This window comes from Amblyomma maculatum, chromosome 3, assembly GCF_055883805.1.
Source record: "Amblyomma maculatum isolate TAMU_Amacu chromosome 3, ASM5588380v1, whole genome shotgun sequence".
Lineage (NCBI taxonomy): Eukaryota > Metazoa > Arthropoda > Arachnida > Ixodida > Ixodidae > Amblyomma > Amblyomma maculatum.
Window position 1 is genome coordinate 218,380,919 of NC_139346.1, and position 23,442 is coordinate 218,404,360.

The 23,442-nt window shown below is 48.7% G+C and overlaps 1 protein-coding gene across 3 annotated transcripts in view; it reads right to left on the bottom strand.

The window, feature by feature from the left end:
* Nucleotides 1–23,442, bottom strand: part of LOC146197722 (limulus clotting factor C-like) — a 71,930-nt gene that overhangs the window by 43,251 nt on the left and 5,237 nt on the right. For all 3 annotated transcript variants that reach the window (XM_084599637.1, XM_084599638.1, XM_084599636.1), the window contains 3 exons: nucleotides 9,305–9,465; nucleotides 8,446–8,541; nucleotides 597–761 (listed from right to left, as the gene is read on the bottom strand). In XM_084599637.1, coding sequence (XP_084455763.1) covers nucleotides 597–761; nucleotides 8,446–8,541; nucleotides 9,305–9,465 — 422 coding nt within the window. The remainder of the gene's footprint in view (nucleotides 1–596; nucleotides 762–8,445; nucleotides 8,542–9,304; nucleotides 9,466–23,442) is intronic.

The window sequence follows — 23,442 nt, forward strand, 5'->3', positions numbered from 1 at the left end:
TACCTGAGTTTATCAATGTATTAGGAAAAGTGACAAATGTTAACGTTTTATAATTACAGGTATTTGATGTAAATCGGCTGACTTCTGAAAAATTGGCCAACCTGCAGTGTTTGTGAAATAAAGGCAATAAAGACAAAAAGAAAGGGGGGGGGGGGGTATACATTAAAGTCAGATCGCTCGCCTTGTTTTTGAGAGACCAAATGTTTGAATCCCGGCACCTCCATGTGGTAGTGATTTTATTTTTATTTTTTTTTTTCGAACTTTTCGGGACAGACCTCAGAAGTAGCATGCTCAGATGTTGTTTTTTTTACGGATTGCATGTGTATAATTTACAGAAGCTAATTCTCCTCGTTTTTGTTTTTGCTTGATTCAACATAATGCTGGGGAAATCGAGTCCTATGTAGCAGAGCCTCTCCATATTTCATTCCCAGCAGATTGCAGGCTAAACAAAAGCTTTCACTTCGGTGTAACTTAAAGCAGTATCACCGCAGGATCGAAGCTTTTATTGGCGATGCAAACAAGCTCTGCTGCTATAGCAGCCCACTAACACTTTCACTAACCGGCACCTCATGGAGGGAGAAAGTTCGTTCCATTACCGCATTGGGGAGAGGGTTCGCTCCAGGTGCCGTTGCCCAAGCAGGTGGCAGTGCTGGAGCCGATGAGATGGAAGCCCTGCTCACACGTGAAGTATGCCACCGTCGGTGTCTCCGGGTGGTCCAGCGTCACCTGCACGCTGGGCGTGATCCGAGGTGGCCTGCATCCTGTGACAGACAGAAATATAGAGAATAGACCGCGGCTTCAGGCCATGTTGTAACTTGAAATGCCGACTGGGTCGGACAGCGATTTGGGCGATTTGGCGTTTGAACAATTTTTTTTTTTTTCTGCGCTCTTCTCCCCAGAAAGTAGGTTTCAGGCTGATTTCGCCAGGCGTATTATTCAGCGTCGTAAGATGGTTTGAAACATTGTTTGAAACAAAAAAAAATGGTACAGAGTTATTATCAAGGGCACAGCTTTCCTTCACTTATCTTAAATCAGCTCACATTTACGACAAAGAAAGGCATTCAAAGGCAAGCTCAACAGATGAACGCCATAGAGTAATGTGTTACTGAGTGTAGCGGAGCCGACAGTATGCGGATTGGTTACAACTCATCGGGCTCACGCGCGTAAACGTTAGCCACGCTGCAGCGGCAGTGATTAGTGGTAATACTGATTCCTGACAGTGAGGCCTACCTTGGCTTTCTGCCTGCCAGTCCCGCATGCAAGCCATTGTGTCTTCATATCTATTGCATAACAAGGTCTATCGCTTTGGCAGTCCGTAGCAGAGTAGCTAGTCGTCAGCTTGAGGCATATATAACAACTCTTTGTAGGCACTTAGGTATCTCTTAAGTGCACTAAGGTGAAAGCCGTTTGCGACTATTTGCACGCCTATATGAAATTCTTTTAGTAATTACTAACTTGGTGTCTTCTAATTTGTTAATAATTACTAATTAGACACTAATTAGTTATTATTTAAACATTCTAGTGAAGAACACTGCTTCGACGGCTTCCGTTTGTTCTGACGTCATCATCCTTGATTCCTCATTTATGACAAATTTTGTTCTAAATTATAGGTTCCTCAGTGTTCGTAAGAATTAGTTACTTTTAATACATACCTTTTAATCTAATTTAACACAAACCCGGCGTTTTTACGCTGTTTCCGTGACATTTTCACACTGCTTCGACGACTTCCAGCTGATGTGACGTCACTAGTTTCTCGCTTTTTTTTTATCCAAACTGTTTTTTTTTTCGGTAATATTAAGAATTAATGAATCTTAATGACACGTTCCTAACATAATTCGACACAAACTCGGCGGTTCTAATCACACTTTGACGTTTTCTCCACTTTTCTGACATCCACGCTGTTTGCACGTCCCCGTGGCTACATATATATATCAACGTTCACTCAATTTCAACGCAAATTTGACATTTTTGATCCTAATTAATTAACTAATCACTCTTCACTCATCAAACTTTGGTTCTGGGATCACGTTTTTCTCCTCTATCTGACACAATCAGTTCCGGCGCTGCAAGGGGTGGACCGGGTTTTGAGACCGCAAGCTTTCTGCGCGCACCCATAAGCCTATAACTCCGGACAACTTTTTTTGGCTATGCAGCCAAAGCTATAGAGCCGAAGCACATCAGCTCACTGCGCTGCAAAATATAGACACTTCATAAATTTCTCAGATCATGCTCTGGAATATTCTACCTGCTGTGATCGTGTCTTTCTATCCATCCTGGAATAGTTTCGGTTTCGTCCTGTTTCGGTTTCTGTTCTGCGGATTGTGAGTGTACTTGTGTTTTTGGCTACGGATTGTGTCGTCATCTGTGAAGTAGACTGTATCCTATAAATATCCGGCACCTCGTGAATAAAGTGGTTTCCCAACATGAACGGCTGACGCGTGAGCCTCATCTCTCCTTCTTCTGGTCAACTCGCCGTGACGCAACACTATCATTATGGAAATATCTACGTTATCATTTTACACGTTTTACTACAACACAAGCGTGTACAACGTTAGTATAGTGCATTTTGAAATCGATAAATACGCCGAGCAAACTAGGGTGCCTTGATGCGCGCGCAGCGGAGGGGAGGGCGCGCATAGAGGCACCCTAGAGCAAACCGACGTTACTAGTAATGTTGCAGCAAAGTATAGACTAAACTAAAGCCCCTAGAGAAAACGGGACGGCTGCGGCATCTATCGGGAATCTTCCGTGTATCAGGCGCCTGTTCCTGACATGCGCGCTGCGGTCGGCCCGTTATCACATGGTCGGCTATGTAAACACGCTTCCCAATAAACTTGCGTACTTGTGATGGCTATCAGGCTGTTGTCACGTCCTTCGTGGCTCATATATATAGTGTCAGAAGTGACTACGATGCTCTAGCTTCGACAGCTATGTTATGTTATGTTATATGAGGTTTTATGGCGCAAGAGTGACTATGGCTATATTGTGCCAAACACAAGGTTAGATGATTTGTTATACGAAGTGCTTGGAGTTCATCATCATCATCATCATCAGCCTGACTATGCCCGCTGCAGGGGGAAGGCCTCTCTCATATTTCTCCAATTAACCCGGTTCTGTGCTAGCGGCATCCACTTTACCCCTGCGAACTTCTTAACCTCATCCGCCCACCTAACTTTCTGCCGCCCCTGGCTACACTTTCCTTCCCTTGGAATCCAGCTTGTTACCCTAAGCGACCATCGGTTATCCTCTCTTCGCACTACATGTCCTGCCCATGCCCATTTCTTCTTCTTAATTTCCACTAGAATGTCAGTAACTTCAGTTGTTTCTCTGACCCACTCTGCACGCTTCCTATCTCTTAATGTTACCCCTACCATTTTTCGTTCCATAGCCCTCTAAGTTGTCCTCAGCTTAAGTAGAACCCTCTTGGTTAGCCTCCACGTTTCAGCCCCGTAGGTGAGTACAGGTAAGATACAACTGTTGCATACTTTCCTCTTGAGCGATGCCGGTAAGCTGTTTGTCATAATCTGCGAGTGCTTGCCAAATGCGCTCCATCCAAATCTTATTCTTCTTGTTGTTTCCTTTTCATGGTCCAGATCTGCGGTTACCACCTGTCCTAAGTAGACATATTCGCCTACTACTTCCAGTGCCTCGCTGCCTAACGTAAACTGCTGTTCCTCCCCGAGGCTGTTGAACATTACCTTAGTCTTCTATATATTGTCACAGAATCCATTGAAACTGGTTCAGCAGGTTTACTCACAGCTAAGTAAAAGCACCGGCAAGATAAGGCACGGAACCGACTGGCGGGCGAGCACCGAGAGCGAAGAAGACGAGCGCGTGCCAGTCTCCCGAGCTCGCCACATGGCGGCGTCAGTAAGATAACATTGCGGCATTGCCCCTCCCGGTGGAAAAGGCATCGTCCCGATGCCGAGTGGCGAGGTCGAGGATAACGATAGTCGGCGAGGATGCCGCGTTCACATAAAGCAGGTAAAGGAAGCAAAAAGAAAAAACACATGCAGCTTGACCTAGCGGGAGTAGAAGGGCTTCATCCTGGCGACATGTACGACTTCCGATTGTGCTTGCCGTCGGGACGAGCGAACAGTTCCTTGCGGGATCACTTCGTTTGCGTTGTACTTCGTACGTGCCGAAGTAGCGGCGCAGAAGCTTCTCGGAGCGACCCCGCTGGCGAACAGGTGTCCACACCCAAACCTGATCGCCAGGGTTGTAAATTGCCTGCCTGTGACGAAGGTTATAACGTCAAGCGTCTTTAACTTGCTGTGTCCCGACTCTCAGTCTAGCCAGCTGGAGAGCGGCCTCGTCATGCTGCACGAATTGGTCGGCACCGGCAAACGATGGGTGGGCAACATCTGGCAGTAGTATTGCGTCCAGCATGGTGACAGCCTCGCTACCGTACACCAAGCGAAACGGTGTGAAGCGGGTCGTTTCCTGGACTGCGATGTTATACGCAAATGTTGCATACGGTAGTATCTGGTCCCAGTTCTTATGGTCTTCGTCGACGTACATAGAAGCATATCGGCGATGGTCTTACTGTGTCGCTCAGTAAGGCCATTCGTTTGAGTGTGGTAAGCTGTTGTTCTGCGATGAGAAGTGCCACTGAGCCGCATCACTTCCTGGGTTAGAACAGAAGTAAATGCCGTGCCTCCGTCAGTTAAAACGATCGCAGGGGCACCATGACGAAGGACTAGAATAAAGATGAAATAGTTCGCAATATCAGTAGACGTGCCGCTGGGAAGAGCTTTCGTCTCACAATAGCGGGTTAGATAATCTGTGGCGACTATAATGTACCGGTTGCCCAATGATGACGTAGGAAATGGGCCGAGCAAGTCCATACCGACTTGGTGAAAAGGTACTCGCGGAGGAACAATAGGCTGCAGCAGGCCGGCCGGCTTGACAGATGGTATCTTCCGACGTTGGTAATCACGGCACGTCCTAACATACCGCTGAACCATAGCGGCAAGCTTGGGCCAGTAGTACTTTTGTCGTACTCGTGCCAAGGTGCGAGAAAAACCGAGATGTCCGGCAGAAAGCTCGTCGTGACATGCCTGCAAAACGTCGGTACGGAGCGGCGTTGGGACAACCAGCAGATACTGAGTGTCTGTGGAAGCGTAGTTTTTTTCGTAGAGGACGCCGTCACGCAAGCAGAACGACCACAGGCCACGCGTGAAAAAGCGAGGCGGAGATTAGGCGGTTCCTTCGAGGTAATCGATGAGGGGCCGCAGTTCGGTGTCTTCTCGCTGCTGTTGAGCGAGATCTGGCGTCGTGAGAGCGCCGAGAAAAACGGAGTCATCTGCTTCAATTGAAGAACACGGGATAGGCAGTCAGCGTCACTGTGCTTCTAGCCGGACTTGTACACAATAGTGACGTTGAACTCCTGTAAGCGGAGACTCCAGCGGGCTAACCGGCCTGAAGGATCTTTAAGGTTCGCTAACCAACAGAGTGAGTGGTGGTCGCTGACCACTCTACACGGCCGACCATACAAATACGGCCGAAATTTTGTTACCGCCCACACAACTGCAAGGCACTCCTTTTCGGTAGTAGAATAATTCGCTTCGGAACGAGACAGGGTGCGGCTGGCGTAAGCAAACACCCGCTCAACGCCTTCTTGCCACTGAATGAGAACTGCACCGAGGCCAACGTTACTGGCGTCGGTATGCAATTCTGTGTCGGCCTCCTCGTCGAAGTGGCCAAGTACGGCGTTGTTTGAAGGCGCTTGCGAAGCTCCTCGAAGGCCCTTTGCTGCTCGTCGGCCCAGATGAAAGGCTGGTCGTCCTTTGTTAGACGAGTCAATGATTCCGCTATTCGGGAGAAGTCATGCACAAATCTCCTGTAATATGCACAGAGGCCCCAAAACAGACGCACGAAACTTTTATCAGTGGGGGTCGGGAAAGCAGCTACGGCAGCCGTCTTCTCTGGATTAGGGCTAATTCCCTCAGCACTCAGGACGTGACCCAGAAACTTGATCTGTTGGAATGCAAAGTGGCATTTTTCTGGCTTTAGTGAGAGTTCGGCCCCGCGGATGGCATTTAGCACGGCCGTCAATCGTTTGAGGTGCTCCTCGTAGGTCGCGGAGAAAATGACAACGTCGTCAAGGTGGACGAGGCACGTCTGCCATTTCAGGCCGGCTAGGACAGTGTCCATCATTCTTTGAAAGGTTGCGGGAGCGGAACGCAAACTGAAGGGAAGCACCTTAAATTCGTACAGTCCGTCAGGAGTAATGAATGCGGTCTTCTCTCGATCACGTTCGTCGACTTCGATCTGCCAGTACCCCCTGCGTAGATTGAGCGATGAAAAGTATCGGGCGTGGCGGAGTCGGTCGAACGAGTCATCGATTCGAGGCAATGGGTAGACGTCCTTTTTCGTAATTTTGTTAAGCCTCCTATAGTCGACGCAAAATCTGAGTTTTCTGTCCTTTTTAGCGACCAGCACAACTGGTGAGGCCCATGGGCTTGTGGACGGCTGGATCACATCATCGCGGAGCATTTCATCAAGCTGCGCCCGAATAGCCTCTCGTTCTTTCGCCGATACTCGGTAAGGGTGTTGGCGGATAGGGCGTTCGGTGGGATCAACTATAATTCGATGTTTGGCTACTGACGTCTGTTTCACTTTGGAAGCGACGGCAAAGCAGTCACGGTAAGTGTCCAGAATTGCTTGAAGGCGGCATTTCTGGGTAAGAGACAAGGCAGGAGTCATGTCAGTTTTAACAGTATGTCCAGTGCTCTCGGGAGGGTTCTCGTTGGATAGCGAAAGGGCGCAATGGGCGGAGGGCGCATTGACTTCGTCAAAATAAGCGATGGCTGTACCTTGCGGTAAATGGCGGTATTCGGCACTAAAGTTCGTTAAACGCAGTTCAGTTCGTTTATTACTCAAGGCAAAGGCCACCCGAGCGACGCAGACTTGTAGGCTCAACAATAAATTCACGTTCGTTTCCGCGAGGCCTTGAAGAGCGGGAGGGTTGGCGCACTGCACTGTAACAAACAAGCTGGTGCATGGATGTAGTGACATGGTCGTCGCAGGCTCGGAAAACTGGCCTGCCTGCGTAGTCGTCGCTGCGCTGTGTGTACTCGTCGGAAATTGCGCGGTGAGTGGAAAAAGACACCATGAAGTCTCGAAGAAACCATCGATCCGCAAGAATAGCACTTGAAAAAACAGTTCAGTCAATTGGACAACAAGAGGCGCCATGTCGCATAAGGCTCAATTGCATCTGATGCTATAGTACAATATTCGTAACACATTTTCGTCGCTTTCTCACTTTTGATCGCTGCATCTAGAAGTGCAGGCGATAAATTCTTGACAACACACAAGAGTAATATAACTAGAGTGCGCGTTTACACTACGCTTTAATACTCGCTTCTTATATTCATACCCATTTTCTTCCGCGCTGTACGCGCGGTGCTTTGCAGTAAACTGTGGATGATTTTATTCAATTATGCCGGGCGTCACAGCTAACCTCGACTTCCGAGATAATTGCGTGAAATATTGTTTCAGTTGGTGCCTTTTTAACTTCATTTTTTAATGCTCGTATCGAAAGCATCTTGCAATGTATTGTCGCGAATAACTCTTTTATTAATAGAATAGTTCAATATGTTTTCGCTGATTGCGAACAATAATGTTATTGGAGTAAGCATTATTTCTGCTGCGGTTTAATACATGGTTGCTTTAATTATACTCATTTGTTTTGGCGTAGTACGCGCGGCGTTTGTATCGTTGCCGAAGCTGAGATGAAAACGCGTTCTAGCACCAAACTGCTGCTAGAGCATGTGAGACAGCACGGTTCTTTTTTCTTTTTTTTTTTTTTTCATATAGACGCGAAGTACACGACTTCAACCGCTGCAGGGAAGGCAGCCGCCACCTCCGCATTTTTTTTTTTTATTTGCAGGAGAGAAAAATAGGCGCTCTGACATAGAGTCACGTAGGAGCGGCGAGGCTCCGCCCGAACAGGTTTGTCGGTGTCCGGCGCTCCTTTCTGTTTGAACACCGCGCCGCTCCATCCATCGTGCGGTGACCCCCGCCGCTGCCGCCGCGACAGAGAGGAGCACCGGCTGTGAGAATGGGACAGCAGACGTGCACGCGCGGTGATCCTTGGGCCTCGGCTCCGAGCCACTTGCCGCGCCGTGAAGCAGCTTGTGCTTATCTCCGCGTCTAAGCAGTGGTACACTTCGCATTTGATTAATTATGCAAATCGGCCGTAATTTTTTTACTTGGCGCCAATATATATATAGTAGCAGACGATTGTGCTTTCTTTCTATCACTTTATTTCTCGTTTTCTTCAGAATGCGTAATCCGATTGTGTGGTTACGTAACCTGGCACCGTCCTACTGCACACGTGCGTCACTATTTGGACAAAATAGCGAATTGTCGAAGATATGGTCCCAGGATAAGATAATCAGGCTTGCTGTAGTTCGGTTTTGAGGAAGTGAGATGCGTTACCTAGAAACATTTCGCAGTGGGCGCCTGTGAAGGAGGACGGGCAGGCGCACGCTCCCGTTTTGGAGTCGCAGGTTCCTCCGTTCTGGCACTGGCAGCCTGCAAGCAGAAGCGAGCCTTTTCAGCCAAATGGTAAGTGTCTGTGAGCTGCTGACCAAACACACTTATTACTATATTTGATTGGGAAATGTGAGAGTTGTTGTTGTTGTGTTGGGTTTTTTGGCTCATAAGCAACTGAGGCTATCATGCGCCAAGAGCAAATGTGAGAGTGACATCGTAACTGAACTAGGAAAACTGAAGATGCTGTTTTAAGATTTATTAGAATTCAACGCGCTGCTACTTTTTCAAGTCCAGCGAACCTTAAATGGCGTCAGGTCAGATTACTTTTGTTCGACAAGCATTGTATACTAGCAAAGCCGGAAATAAATATGCTGGGATGCATCTGATTTCGCAACTGTCCACTGCAAAATGAAAATGCAAAAAGAAAGTTGGAAGACTACCAGGAAATAGTACCGCCTCTAAAACAAAAAGGAGACAGCGATAGCTAGCTCTCACAGGTTGAGCACTCTCGGCAGCACCACGCACTAATTCACATATATCTATCTGGTTGAGGGTCGCTTGGTCAACGATCTTTTCAGTCACCATGTTGGCAAGTTAGTAACGTCATTTAATCCTCAGAATGTGCCGTAAAGCAGGTACAGCCGTAAGACAAGCCTGTTTATTCATTGCTTTTTTGGTCCCGTACGTGTTGAAGGCAGTATGTATTTCAGAAAAAAAGAACCTGGTTCGAGACGAAAAGGAAATAGCTGGTGAATGAAAGAGTTTCCAAATGTGTACAGCACACACACAGGACGCCACTCACGTTCCTCGCACCAGTGTCCATAGCGGCCAGGTGGACACGAGGCACATCCTTTGGCGTCACTGTCGCACTCCCTGCAGTGCTTGAGCATGGGACACACCTCCTGTGGTTTGCGATTGTTGCACGGCCGGCACTTGAACTCCCAGCGGTGCACGTAGCTGCACCTGCGAGTGGTTTTCACGTGAGCCGGCCTGCGTGTTACTCCTCCTGCGAACTGATCTGGACACACTTCACTACAGAAACGAAAAAAAAAAGGAATTGCATACATGGCGCTACCCTTTCAAAGAATGAAGAAACGGCGCCAGATGTACCGCAGCTTGCGAAGCCCGCTTTCATAAGTGCTGCTTCTTTCAAAGACACTCTCGTGCAGGCGGACCAAGGAAGCAGAGGTGGTAGCCTCGGAAGTGTCCCAGGCCCCATGTCCCTTACTACAGAGGCCAAGTATAACCAGCGCTGCATCTGAGCAGCTCGCGAACGAAATAGAGTTGTCGCGGGCATCAAACTACGAAGCCCGGGCAGATTACCGCGCAGAAAAAGTCCTTCCCGGATGTCACCCATTAATAATTAGAAGGATTATTAATGATGCGCCCTTAACGGTGCGCACACTCCCAGACACCCTTAGAGTGAGTGGGGGTAGCTGTTCCGGTCGCAAAGGAGATACCCTCGACTTGCGTGGCAAGCTCAGCCGGAATTCAACTACCTTGTAGTGACAGAAGGGGGTGGCCGTTTGGTGCCCAATTGTCGCCGGTTCAAACCAGAGTAAGGGTCGGAGTCAGATGTAACAAGCAAAACAAACTTTATACACAGCAAGAGACGATACAGAGGAATACACAAGAACACTTGAAATGCACAGACGAGAGGCTCACAGAAAACAAACGCTAAGCATGCAACTACAGAGGTATTCAATAACACAGAGGCTTTACAACACAGACCAAACACGAGAGAGTCACATAAACAAACACCAAATTGTTCACCGGGTACTGTTGCAGTCCGACGCCTCGAGAGTCACGATGTGGCCGCCGTACAAGACGAGCGCCGTTCCCTCGCAGGTCCGTGGGCTTGCCAGCAGCGGGTGATCCTCGGGAGTCCAGTTGTCGCACTCGCGAACACACCGCAATCACTGACTGACTGACTGACTGACTGACTGACTGACTGACTGACTGACTGACTGACTGACTGACTGACTGACTGACTGACTGACTGACTGACTGACTGACTGACTGACTGACTGACTGACTGACTGACTGACTGACTGACTGACTGACTGACTGACTGACTGACTGACTGACTGACTGACTGACTGACTGACTGACTGACTGACTGACTGACTGACTGACTGACTGACTGACTGACTGACTGACTGACTGACTGACTGACTGACTGACTGACTGACTGACTGACTGACTGACTGACTGACTGACTGACTGACTGACTGACTGACTGACTGACTGACTGACTGACTGACTGACTGACTGACTGACTGACTGACTGACTGACTGACTGACTGACTGACTGACTGACTGACTGACTGACTGACTGACTGACTGACTGACTGACTGACTGACTGACTGACTGACTGACTGACTGACTGACTGACTGACTGACTGACTGACTGACTGACTGACTGACTGACTGACTGACTGACTGACTGACTGACTGACTGACTGACTGACTGACTGACTGACTGACTGACTGACTGACTGACTGACTGACTGACTGACTGACTGACTGACTGACTGACTGACTGACTGACTGACTGACTGACTGACTGACTGACTGACTGACTGACTGACTGACTGACTGACTGACTGACTGACTGACTGACTGACTGACTGACTGACTGACTGACTGACTGACTGACTGACTGACTGACTGACTGACTGACTGACTGACTGACTGACTGACTGACTGACTGACTGACTGACTGACTGACTGACTGACTGACTGACTGACTGACTGACTGACTGACTGACTGACTGACTGACTGACTGACTGACTGACTGACTGACTGACTGACTGACTGACTGACTGACTGACTGACTGACTGACTGACTGACTGACTGACTGACTGACTGACTGACTGACTGACTGACTGACTGACTGACTGACTGACTGACTGACTGACTGACTGACTGACTGACTGACTGACTGACTGACTGACTGACTGACTGACTGACTGACTGACTGACTGACTGACTGACTGACTGACTGACTGACTGACTGACTGACTGACTGACTGACTGACTGACTGACTGACTGACTGACTGACTGACTGACTGACTGACTGACTGACTGACTGACTGACTGACTGACTGACTGACTGACTGACTGACTGACTGACTGACTGACTGACTGACTGACTGACTGACTGACTGACTGACTGACTGACTGACTGACTGACTGACTGACTGACTGACTGACTGACTGACTGACTGACTGACTGACTGACTGACTGACTGACTGACTGACTGACTGACTGACTGACTGACTGACTGACTGACTGACTGACTGACTGACTGACTGACTGACTGACTGACTGACTGACTGACTGACTGACTGACTGACTGACTGACTGACTGACTGACTGACTGACTGACTGACTGACTGACTGACTGACTGACTGACTGACTGACTGACTGACTGACTGACTGACTGACTGACTGACTGACTGACTGACTGACTGACTGACTGACTGACTGACTGACTGACTGACTGACTGACTGACTGACTGACTGACTGACTGACTGACTGACTGACTGACTGACTGACTGACTGACTGACTGACTGACTGACTGACTGACTGACTGACTGACTGACTGACTGACTGACTGACTGACTGACTGACTGACTGACTGACTGACTGACTGACTGACTGACTGACTGACTGACTGACTGACTGACTGACTGACTGACTGACTGACTGACTGACTGACTGACTGACTGACTGACTGACTGACTGACTGACTGACTGACTGACTGACTGACTGACTGACTGACTGACTGACTGACTGACTGACTGACTGACTGACTGACTGACTGACTACACAAGCGGCGCGGCCTCCATAAATAGGGCGCGCCGCGTCTCTCTGTTAAGGCGCGTCAAGGCTAGCGCGCACACACACTTAGCTTCGCTGGTTAGAGCGCTCCATTTTCCTCCAGTCGAGCCGCGCGTCGTCATTGGCTAGGTCCCATAGAATTTTCCGGAGACATCTTGAATTTTCCGGAATGATGAATCACCGTCGTCGCCGGGTGATGAGAAACAGGGTGACGGCGACGCCTACGAAGCTACGCGCTCTCTCGCGCGGGGAAGGAGGTTTTTCTAGAACCTTGTGGAAGTTTAGATGCGGTGACGGGCGGGCCTCGCGCCGCGCTGGCTTAGTAAAAATGTGCGCCGATTTCGTGACAACGGAGTTATCGCTGTGACGACTCTGTGCGACCACCAGGTCAGTCAGCATCGCCTCTTTAGCAAATAAACATTTTGTTTTTCGTCTTCTCCTTCGTATCTTCTGTGTAAAGCGTTTGTGGCACCACTTCACAAGGAACAAAATCTTTTCTGCTTTTATTGGTTGTAGGCAGCAAAGAGTGAAACCAAACACCACTAATTCACAGTGTTTAACAGACGTTCGTCGATATCGCGCGAGCAGCGTGATACAACTGCACCGGCGAATGAGCAGGAATTTGAATATAACCACTCTTTGTGCGTCGAGGTCAACTTGCCAAGAACTCACCCATTTTTTTTTACGCCCTCGTGTCCTTTGAAAACATGAAATAATCGAAATGAAATGAAATAGCCAAAGGGTGTAAGTACTAGGCCAGCACTGCGATGGCCTATAGTACATGGCTAACACGGTTAACAAACCCGTCTGGTGTGGAGGAGATGCTGGGTGGCTAGACGTGGAAAGTGTTGGATGGAAAGTGCGGGGCTCGTGTGTTAGAGTAGCATTCTTAAAGAAATGTGGGACCAGATGTCGCGAAATCGGCGCACATTTTTATTAAGCCGGCACAGCGCGAGGCCCACGCGGCGTCGAATGGAAAGCTCGAGCAAAGCCTCCTTCCCCGCGCGAGAGAGCGCGTAGCTTTGTACGCGTCGCCGCCGCCCTCTTTCCCATCACCCGGCGATCACGCGGACTCATCAAGCTGGAATATGCCAGAAAACTCCAGAACCTTCTATGGGACCTAGCCAATGACGACGCGCGGCTCGACGGGAGGAGAAGGGAGCGCTCTAACCAGCGAAACTAAGTGTGTGTGCGCGCTAGCTTTGGCGCGTTTTAACAGACAGACGCGGCGCGCCCTATTTAAAGAGTCCGCGTCGCTTGTGTAGTCAGTCAGTCAGTCAGTCAGTGTTTGCGACGTGTTCGCTTGTGCTTCGGCTGGACTCCCGGGGATCACCCGCTGCTGGCAAGCCCACGGACCTGCGAGGGATCTTGTATGGCGGCCACATCGTGACTCTCGAGGCGTCGGACTGCAACAAAGCCCGGTGAACAATTTGGCGTTTGTTTTTGTGACTCTCACGTGTTTGGTCTGTGTTGTAAAGCCTCTGTGTTATTGAATACCTCTGTAATTGCATGCTTAGCGTTTGTTTTTCTGTGAACCTCTCGTCTATGCCATTTTAGTGTTCGTGTATTCCTCTGTATCGTCTCTTGCTGTGCATAAATTGTATTTTGTTTGTTACTTCTGACTCTGACCCTTACTCTGGTTTGAACCGGCGACAGCTGGGTACCAAACGGCCACCCCTTCTGTCACTACAAGGTAGTGGAATTCCGGCCGAGCTTGCCACGCAGTTCGAGGGCATCTCCTTTGCGACCGGAACAGCTACCCCCACTCACTCTAAGGGTGTCTGGGAGTGTGCGCACCGTTAAGAGCGCATCGTTAATAATCCCTCATAATTATTAACGGGTGACACCAGAGATGAATATGCCAATGGCATAATACTAAAAAACAAAGGTATGAGCAGCTAGTGCTGAAATACTGATTTTATTTTTGTTTCGACGAGGTCCCGGTTAGAAACATAACGGCCTCCTCTTGTAGCGTACAGCGATACTGTAAAGCGGAGGCGCCAAGATCGGCGTTCCAAGCCGGCGAAAGAAGAAAATAAAGTTGGACAACGCGTGCTCGGTGCGCGCGGTTCGGGCTGTTCGGTTCGAGAAGCCTGCCACTCCGGTCGTTTTGTTTGGGTGCTCTGTTTTGACCCGAGTGGTGACTGCGGCCTATGAGATGACCGACCCCAGCAACCTGCCGCCCTCAGGCGACCTTGCGCCCACGGAAAGTCGCAGCTGTCTAGCTCCGCCTGCCGACATTCTGGCCTAAGAATCCACAGATCTTCCATCTGCACCACGTCATCTCGGAGGCATCTCGGTTTCGTCACTTACTTTCCAACCTGCCTGCTGAGGTGGCTCAAGAGGTGGCGGCTCTCATCCTTAGGCACTTTGGCCTTACTCCGTACCAGCGACATAAGTCCATAAGCAGTGAATTCTGGACCACGGTATCTGAGACTGCGCGCATCCAGCAGCTGCGAAAAGCTTGGAGACCACCGTGCCTCCCAGCTACTCACTAGCATGCGGCAGCTCCTGGGCAAAAACAACGCCGATTCGAAAGGCACACTGTTGAGAGAGCTCTTGCCGCAGTCCACCCACCTCATCTTGGCTGCTGCGGGGGACTTGACCCTTGACCACCTCGCCCAGCTAGCTGATCGAGTCCATGACGCGACTTCTCATTCCGTAGCCGCCCTCTCCTCTCCATCAAAGTTATCTGCCATTCTCAATTAGAGACCCGGATCGATCAGCTGGCCACTCCCTTGATGCATTTTGGACGTCCTCTCATGCCGAGCCCCGGTCCTCCTCAAGTCCTGGCCGCCATTCGTCTTCGCTGAGAGGTCCGCGCTCTTCCAGTCCCCGCAGTCAGAGTATTTGCTGGTATCACCGCACTTTTCAACACCGCGTCCGCCAATGCGCTCCACCATACAGCTGGTCGGGAAACGCGCTGCGAGATCACTGACGGCGACATGTCACCTAGCCCTTCATCATAGCTGCCTTTTCGTAGTCATGGACCGCATTACCGGCCTGCGCTTCCTCGTCAACACTGGTGTCGAAGTCAGCATTCTGCGTCTACCAAGGATGAGTGTACTTCCAAGTCACCTAGACTTACTCTCCGTGCGACCAACTAAACCTCCATCGTCACGTACGGTCTCCGGTCCCTCACTCTGGACCTTGGCACGCGGCGCACGTTTCGATGGGTCTTCATCTTCACCGACATCCATCAACCCATCTTCGGATCCGACTTCGTGACGCATTTTGATCTGGACGTCCGCATGCGTCGCCATATCGTCTCTTCGACAGCACGACGCGCCTTTCCATCACTGGCGTTATATCGGCTGTCGCTTCTACTGGCATCCGCACGCTGATCCAGTCATGCCCGTATGCCCAAGTCTTCGCCGACTTTCCCGAGGTCACGAGGCCTTGTAATCTCCACCAGCCACCCAAGCATGGTATAACCCACCACATTGGCACGCGTGGTCCACCTGTCACCACTAGTCCGCGCCGCCTCTTTGGTGAGCGTCTGGCGGTTGCTAAACGGGAATTCGACCACATGCTCCAGCTGGGTATCATTAGCCCTTCGTCCAGCACTTCGGCGCCGCCGCTTCATCTGCTGTCCAAGAAAGAAACAGGTGACTGGCATCCGTGCGGCGAATGCAGGGTTCTCAACGCTCACGCGGTCTATGACAGCTATCCCCTTCCACACATCCAAGACTTCACTGGACACTTGGACGGATGCAAGACCTTTAGTAAAGTGAACCCTGTAAAAGCGTACCATCAAATTCCTGTTGAACCGGCTGATATCCCGAACATGGTCATCACTACATCCTTCGGCCTGTTTGATTACGTCCGCATGCCATTTGGGCTACGCAATGCAGATCAAACTTCTTAGCAATTTATTGCTGAAGTGACGCGCTAACTCTAGGCTGTGTTTGCCTATATCGAAGACATCCTTGTCGCAAGTCATACTCCACAAGATCCCGAGCGTCACCTCCGGGATCTCTTCTAATCACACCTCGGCGCAGGGAATTCATCCATTGCCGTCTCACGTCCTCATTGTTAACGACTTCCCAGCACCCACTACCCTACGCAATCTCCACGAGTTCCTGGGCCTAGTGATTTTTTCCTGACGCTTTATCCCACAATGCTCCGTACTTCACCTCGTATTCGACCTTCGTCGCACAACCAAATCCTCCTCCTCCGCGAGTTCCTGGTTTCCCGAAGCGCAGACTGCTTTGAGGGCTGCAAAACAAGCCCTCGCCGATTCGATCCTTCTCATCCACCATAGGCCTTCCGCAACCACTCGTATCGTGGTGGGTGCTTCGAGCGTAGCCATTGGTGCTTTCTCCAGCAGAAAATCGACTCCTAGTGGCACTCATTGAGTTTCTTCTCTCGGAAGCTCCAACATGCCGAAACTCGCTACAGCGTATTTGGCCGCGAGCTGCTCGCCATCGACTCCACCATCCAACATTTCCACTACTTCGTGGAGGGCCAGCCATTTTACATTCTTGCGGATCATAAGCATCTGGTTTCATCATCATCAGCATCATCATCAGCCTGATTATACCCACAGCAGGGCGAAGGCCTCTCCCATATTACTCCCATTAACCCGTTCCTGTGCTAGCTGCATCCACTTGACCCCTGCGAACTCCTTAACCTCATTCGCCCATTAACTTTCTGCCGCCCCCTGCTATGCTTTCCTTCCCTTGAAATCCAGTTTGTTACTCTAAGCTACCATCACTTATCCTCTCTTCGCACTACATGTATGCCCACACCCATTTTTTCTTGATTTCCACTAGAATATCAGAAACTTGCGTCCTTCTGACCCACTCTGCACTCCGCACAAGACACAACAAACAACCCCTCTAGTTCTCAGCCTAAGGCAGTGAAACGTAACAAGAAGATCAGCGACAAGCAGCAAAGCGGAAGCACCGAACAATAAATCACATACCTTCTGATCCCTATACTGTTTGCCGCATCAAGACTTCTTCGCGCTAACCCCTCGTCTCGAGGACTCCCAGAAGTAAAGGCTGTCCTAGCAATGGAACCGTTCTTGTCGGCCTCTAACGCTTCTCAGGGGTGTAATATCAAACACCTGTAATCTTCGCCTTCAAAGGAAGAGCTTCACCATAGTTGACCATCCACAACATCTTTCGCACATGCACCATTTCCAGTGGAACTCTCGTGGTTTATGCTCGAAACTCTAATTTTCGGCCCCTTGTGCTAGTGTACCACTGCCTTATCATAGTCATCTCTGAATCACGCGTGGGGGGAACTTTCAGACTAAACGGATACTATTTTCATCATTCCCAATGACCAGATGACGTCAGCAGATTGTTGATAGGCTTTCGCAAAGATATCCCGGCCTCCTTGGTTGAAGTCCCGCCTCACAATGATAACGAATATGTGTGCGCCATAACAGTAATTGGGAGACAAGAGTACACTCTTATTGGAGTATACCTTGCACCAGGCAGGCCTTTCGATGCTTCGAGGCTTGAAAACGTGATTATAAGGACGCCCAGTCCACATATTTGCGGAGACTTCAATGCTCACAACGAAATTTGGGGAAGCTCACACACATGTACCCGAGGTGCCAAGAATACAGCACTTCTCGTCAAACATTCAATTGAACCACTAAATGACGGCAGCATAACCTATCTCCGAGGCCTGACGACTGCCAACAGCATTGAAGGGACCTTTGTAACAAGTTCAGCTGCATGCCCACAACTTTGGCTGGTCTGGAAACACGTGGAAGTGATCCAGTCCTCACATCAGCTGTCTGTGCGCAGAGGGGACAAAAGAATCTACAGACTGGGATGCATACAAAGACGCTGCAAGCAGAGGAATTACTGCTGCAACTCGAAACAAGGAACTAATATCGACAATGGCTTATTGCCTGCGAGAAAGCACACGAATCACAGCTAAAAACGATAGCTTACCCTCAAATGAAGAGACATTTCAAAGGCTCCGCGCTGTTCGCAGGCGAGCTGAAAGGAAGGCTTTGCGCACAAAAAACCTTGAAGACCTTCGCGCCTGCCGACGGGCACAACGTCACATTCGACGGTACCTGGATAAGGTTAGTCGGCAGAGATGGCGTGACTTTTGTTCAACGCTGGATGTGCGCCAACCAGTAGCCAAAATTTGGCGCATAGTTCGCGGTATGCGCTCGCCCCTCCAACAGCTTCATCCTTTCACAGCACTATCTCTGCATGAACAAAAATCCATTAAAGAAGCCTCAGAAGAATACTGCAAACTACTATCAACGGGGTCAGGGCCTTCCGCACACTCCACAGATGGTCTGTCAGACATTCCCCAGGCGGCAGTGCCAGAGATGGACCTACCTTTCACATTTGAAGAGCTATTCTCAGCTATCGGAATTAAACAGACGGACGTCTCCGGGTAATGATCAAGTGACCTATGACGCAATCGCAAATCTACCGCCTTCGACTTCTGGAATATTACAATTCTTCCTGGATGTCTGGTGAGGTCCCCACGGAATGGAAGCTGGCGAAAATTGTGCCTGTTTTGAAATCTTCTAAACAACCAACAAGTTACGCATCCTTCCGACCCATCACACAACTGAGTAGCGTAGGTAAGCTTATGGAGCAATTGATCTGCAAACGCGTCACCTGGTTCCTCGAGAGCCGAAAAACGTATCCTCAAGAAATGAACGGGTTTCGTCAAAATATATCTGCGACTGATAATGTCATCGCAGTTGTCTCATTACTTGAAGGATACCTTCACGCTGGGTACATCCCAACAGCCGTTTTCCTTGACATCAAGGTTGCTTTTGACTGTGTTTCATCATGCTATTCTCGCAGCATTGGCCAGCCTTGGCCTCGGTGGAAAGCTTTACAACTGGATTGGACACTATTCACAAGAGCGGCAAATTTTTATGACCACTCCACATGGTCCAGCTCACTTTCACGCAGTGAAGAGGGGCGTACCTCAGGGAGCTGTGCTAAGCCCTCTCCTGTTCAATGTTGTCCTTATACATATAACAAGAAACCTTCCACGGGGAGTACGCATAACAATTTTCGCAGATGATATTTGCATCTAGAGTGCGTCACGTTCGCGTTATACTACGCAACAACGAATTCAGAGCGTTATTGCACATCTCAATGTACCTGGCTCCCCGTGGTCTTCATCTCTCATCAGAAATGAGTGTGGCTATGGCTATCACAAGAAAAAGAATGACTCGATACCCGCTCCTTTCGGGTGGACGGTCACTATCGTATGTACGATCACACCGATTCCTAGGTGTCATTATTGACAGTAACCTCTCTTGGGCACCTCAGATTAAAAAACTCCGCGAGAGAATTACTGCAGCGATACAGGTTTTCAGATTCATGGCGGGAATACGATGGAGCAGCAACTACTGGTAGATGGTACTGCTTGAGAAGACCTACATTGAAGGAGCGTTGCGCTACAATTTGCCGATGCTTGAAAGATTACATCCAACATGCCAGAAAATTATTGAAGCCGCGCGGAACAATTACTGCTTGTGAATATGCCTTGGCCTCCCAAAGGGATACTCCACATCAGGAACACTTGCAGAAGCAGGATATCTTTCGATAGAATTGATTGTCGCTCAAGAAACTATGCGCACCCGTCTCCGACATGTCCTTCAAGGGAAGAAGCACTTCTTAAACCGTGTCCACATAACTCAATGTAACTGTGGCTATGGTCAAGCTGTACAGCTACTGCCCCTCCCTACTATTACTCAGATACCAAAATCTATTACCACTCACCTTTCCCCTATGGACATTATCGTCACTAAAGATGAATATGTATGTTCCTGGCGTGGATGCGAAGAGCCGCATGCCACAGGCAGCACTTCAGCTAGCCGCTCTCGCTTACTTAGCCAAGGAATATACACAGTATACAGCCACATATTCACAGATGGTTCAACTATTCAAGACACTTTTTCCTATGGCATTTATGTGCCCGCAACAAACCATGTACTGTCTTACCGGCTGCAGCGGAAGACATCATCTACGACAGCTGAGTTCCATGGCATCAAAGAAGCTGTTTCCTATATCCTACGCCAGACCCCCGGCCGATGGGTTATCTTCACGAATTCCAGAGCACCTCTGCAAATCATCTTTAATCTGTTGAAGAAAACCAATCATCAGCCTGTTTTTCTTGACATCGGGTATCCTCATCATTTGGCTACTGCTACAGGCCACTGCATATAATTTCAGTGGGTACCAGCCCACTGTGGCGTTAAAGCCAATGAAAAAGCCGATGAAGCGGCTCGTAAAGGCCACCAACATCAAAGATACTTTCGGACCTACTTCACGAACTCTGATGCATCCCAACTGGCTAAAACATTTGCTACCGAAGCACAGTATCGACTTTGAAGCTTCCCGACAAATCACTATCAATTTCTTTACTCGATTGACCCACATCTAAGGTCAAGACTCCCACCGAAATTTCCTCGCCAACTAGAAACTCTTTACCACCAACTCCGCCTGAACTGTGCATATACAAATAGCTTGCGATACCGTTTTGGTCAAATGAAATGTCCGCTTTGTGACAACTGTGGTTCGGTTGAAACTGTGCAACATATCCTACTTGAGTGTCCTGCGTACGCTGACGAGCGTGCGTACTACGAACATAGCATGAAAAAGCTTACCTCAGTGCCTTTAACAATGAAAATTGTTTTAGATCCCTTAGCCTGGTCTAGGCAAAAGAAAGAGACTCGCGATGAACTTTTTTATTTACGTATTTAAAAGACATTGGACATTTAGACAAACTTTAAGTTCACCTTGAATGTTACCCTTCGGCATTTTTCACGCTGTGAACTCTATAAGCACATTTATCGGACTATGCATTTCATCATTTCATTTTATACCGTTACTCCACGATGATGCACCTTATAACACATTTAATGGCCGTATTTTATCTCCCCCTTCATTTCTTTCATTCTCCTCACCATTCTGTTTCAATTTTTTCCTCCCCAATTCCCCTTCCTACACAGAGTAGCCTGTCAGCGAAATTTAAACGCCGGCTAAAATTTCTGTTCTTCATTAAAGGGTCTCTATCTCTCTCTGTCTCTTAATGTTACCCCTAGCATATTTCGTTCCATAGTCCTCTACGTTGTCCTCAACTTAAGTAGAACCCTCTTAGCCTCCACGTTTAAGCCCCATAGGTGAGTACAGGTAAGATGCACCTGTTGTATACTTTCCTCTTGAGCGATGCCGGTAAGCTGCTAGTCATAATCTGTGAGTGCTTGCCAAATGCGCTCCATCCCAATCTTATTCTCCTTGTTATTTCCCTTTCATGCTCCGGATCTGCGGTTACTACCTGTCCTAAGTAAACATATTCGCCTACTACTCCAGAGCTTCGCTACCTAACGTAAACTGCTGTTCCCTTCCGAGGCTGTTGAACAATACCTTAGTCTTCTGCATATAGATTTTCAAGCCTACACTGCTACTTTTCCTGTATGTAGATTATCAATCATTTTTAGCAATTCATCCCCTGAGTTAGCAAGGCAATGTCATCAGAAAATCGCAGATTACTGAGATATTCTCCATCTACCCTTATTCGTAACTGCTCCCATTCCAAGGCTGCGAATACTTCCTCTAAGCAAGCTGTGAGTAGTACTGGGGAGATCCGGTCTCCTTGCCTAACACCTTTCTTTATAAGAATTTTATTACTTTCGTTGTTCAGAACTGTGGTCGCTGTGCAGCCACTATATTTATCTTCCAGCAATTTCACGTACGGCTCGTCTACACCCTGATTTCGCAATGCCTGAATGACTGCCGAGGATTGTATTGAATTAAATGCTTTTTTTGTAATCAAAGAATGCCATGTATAAGGGCTGGTTGGTGGTATGAAAATAATCGACAGTATACCCTTTGCGAAAACCTGCTTGATCTTTTGCTTGGTTGCAGTCTAATGTTGTCCTGATTCCATTAGCGATTTCCTTTGTAAATACCTTATACTTAACAGACAGTAAGCTTACTGACCTGTAATTTTTCAAGTCCTTAGCGTCACCTTTCATATGAATTAAGATAATGTTTGCGTTCTTCCATGGTTCCGGTACCGTCGATGACACCAGGCACTGCGTATACAGGGTATAGCCAGTGTTTCTAGCACGGTGTCCCCCCGTCCTTTAATAAATCTACAGTTGTGACAGATACTGCGCCTTTTCTTTCCTGTAAACCAATCTGAAACGCCGCTGATGGTTACTGTACTGCGTCTGCTTCTGTATGCTACGTGGTGCGGCGTTTGAGGAAGCGGCAAATGAAAGGCTGAAAGACGTCGCACGGACGCCTGGATCGGACGACCGGTGGGTTAGCTTAGGATGTATCACCTGAACGATACTATTATCAAGCTAATTTACCTCATGCGGCAGCATATCAGACTGTAAACAAAACTGCGTGATTTGCTATAAGAGCCTTTTGGGGGTGTCCGGATTCAAACTTAGATTATTCGAGGAGTTTTGAAAGTCAACTTCCTCCACAATGACGCAGAATACTTTGTCACACACTTCTTCAAAGCGCTGACCAACGTTTAACGACCCGCACCACTTATAGCGCTTTGCGAAACGAGAAAAATGTTGCGGTAAGTTGTGTATACATGTGTTTCTATGGGTAGCCCTCCCAACTCGCACCCCAATACGTTTCGCGGTGTTTTAAAAATACGCCGCTTCGGTAATGATATCATACTTTCACGATCTGATCTAGGATGTTCACGGCTACTCTGCACCAAATAACGACATCATAGGTGCCCCATAATATGAGAAAACTGCTTTTAATTTTTTCGGTTTCATGTATTCCTATGGGCGCTAACCCTACTTTTCACCCCCAGCCAGCAGCGGCACCGCCAGCGCCCCCTTTGTAAACACGGTGCTGGTCTATATGAGTGAGTGAGGGAGTGTGTGAGTGAGTGGGTGAGTGAGACAGTGAGTGAGTGAGGGAGTGAGTGAGTGAGACAGTGAGTGAGTGAATGAGTGCCTTGCATCTCCCCCCACCTTGTAGATTCACCTCTGAGTAAAGGTCGGTATGTAGTAAAAAGGCACAGAAGAAAGAAAAGTTGACCAGCACTGACCGGGTACCGCGTTACAATCACAAAGTAACGTAGCACCGAAACCAACACTTC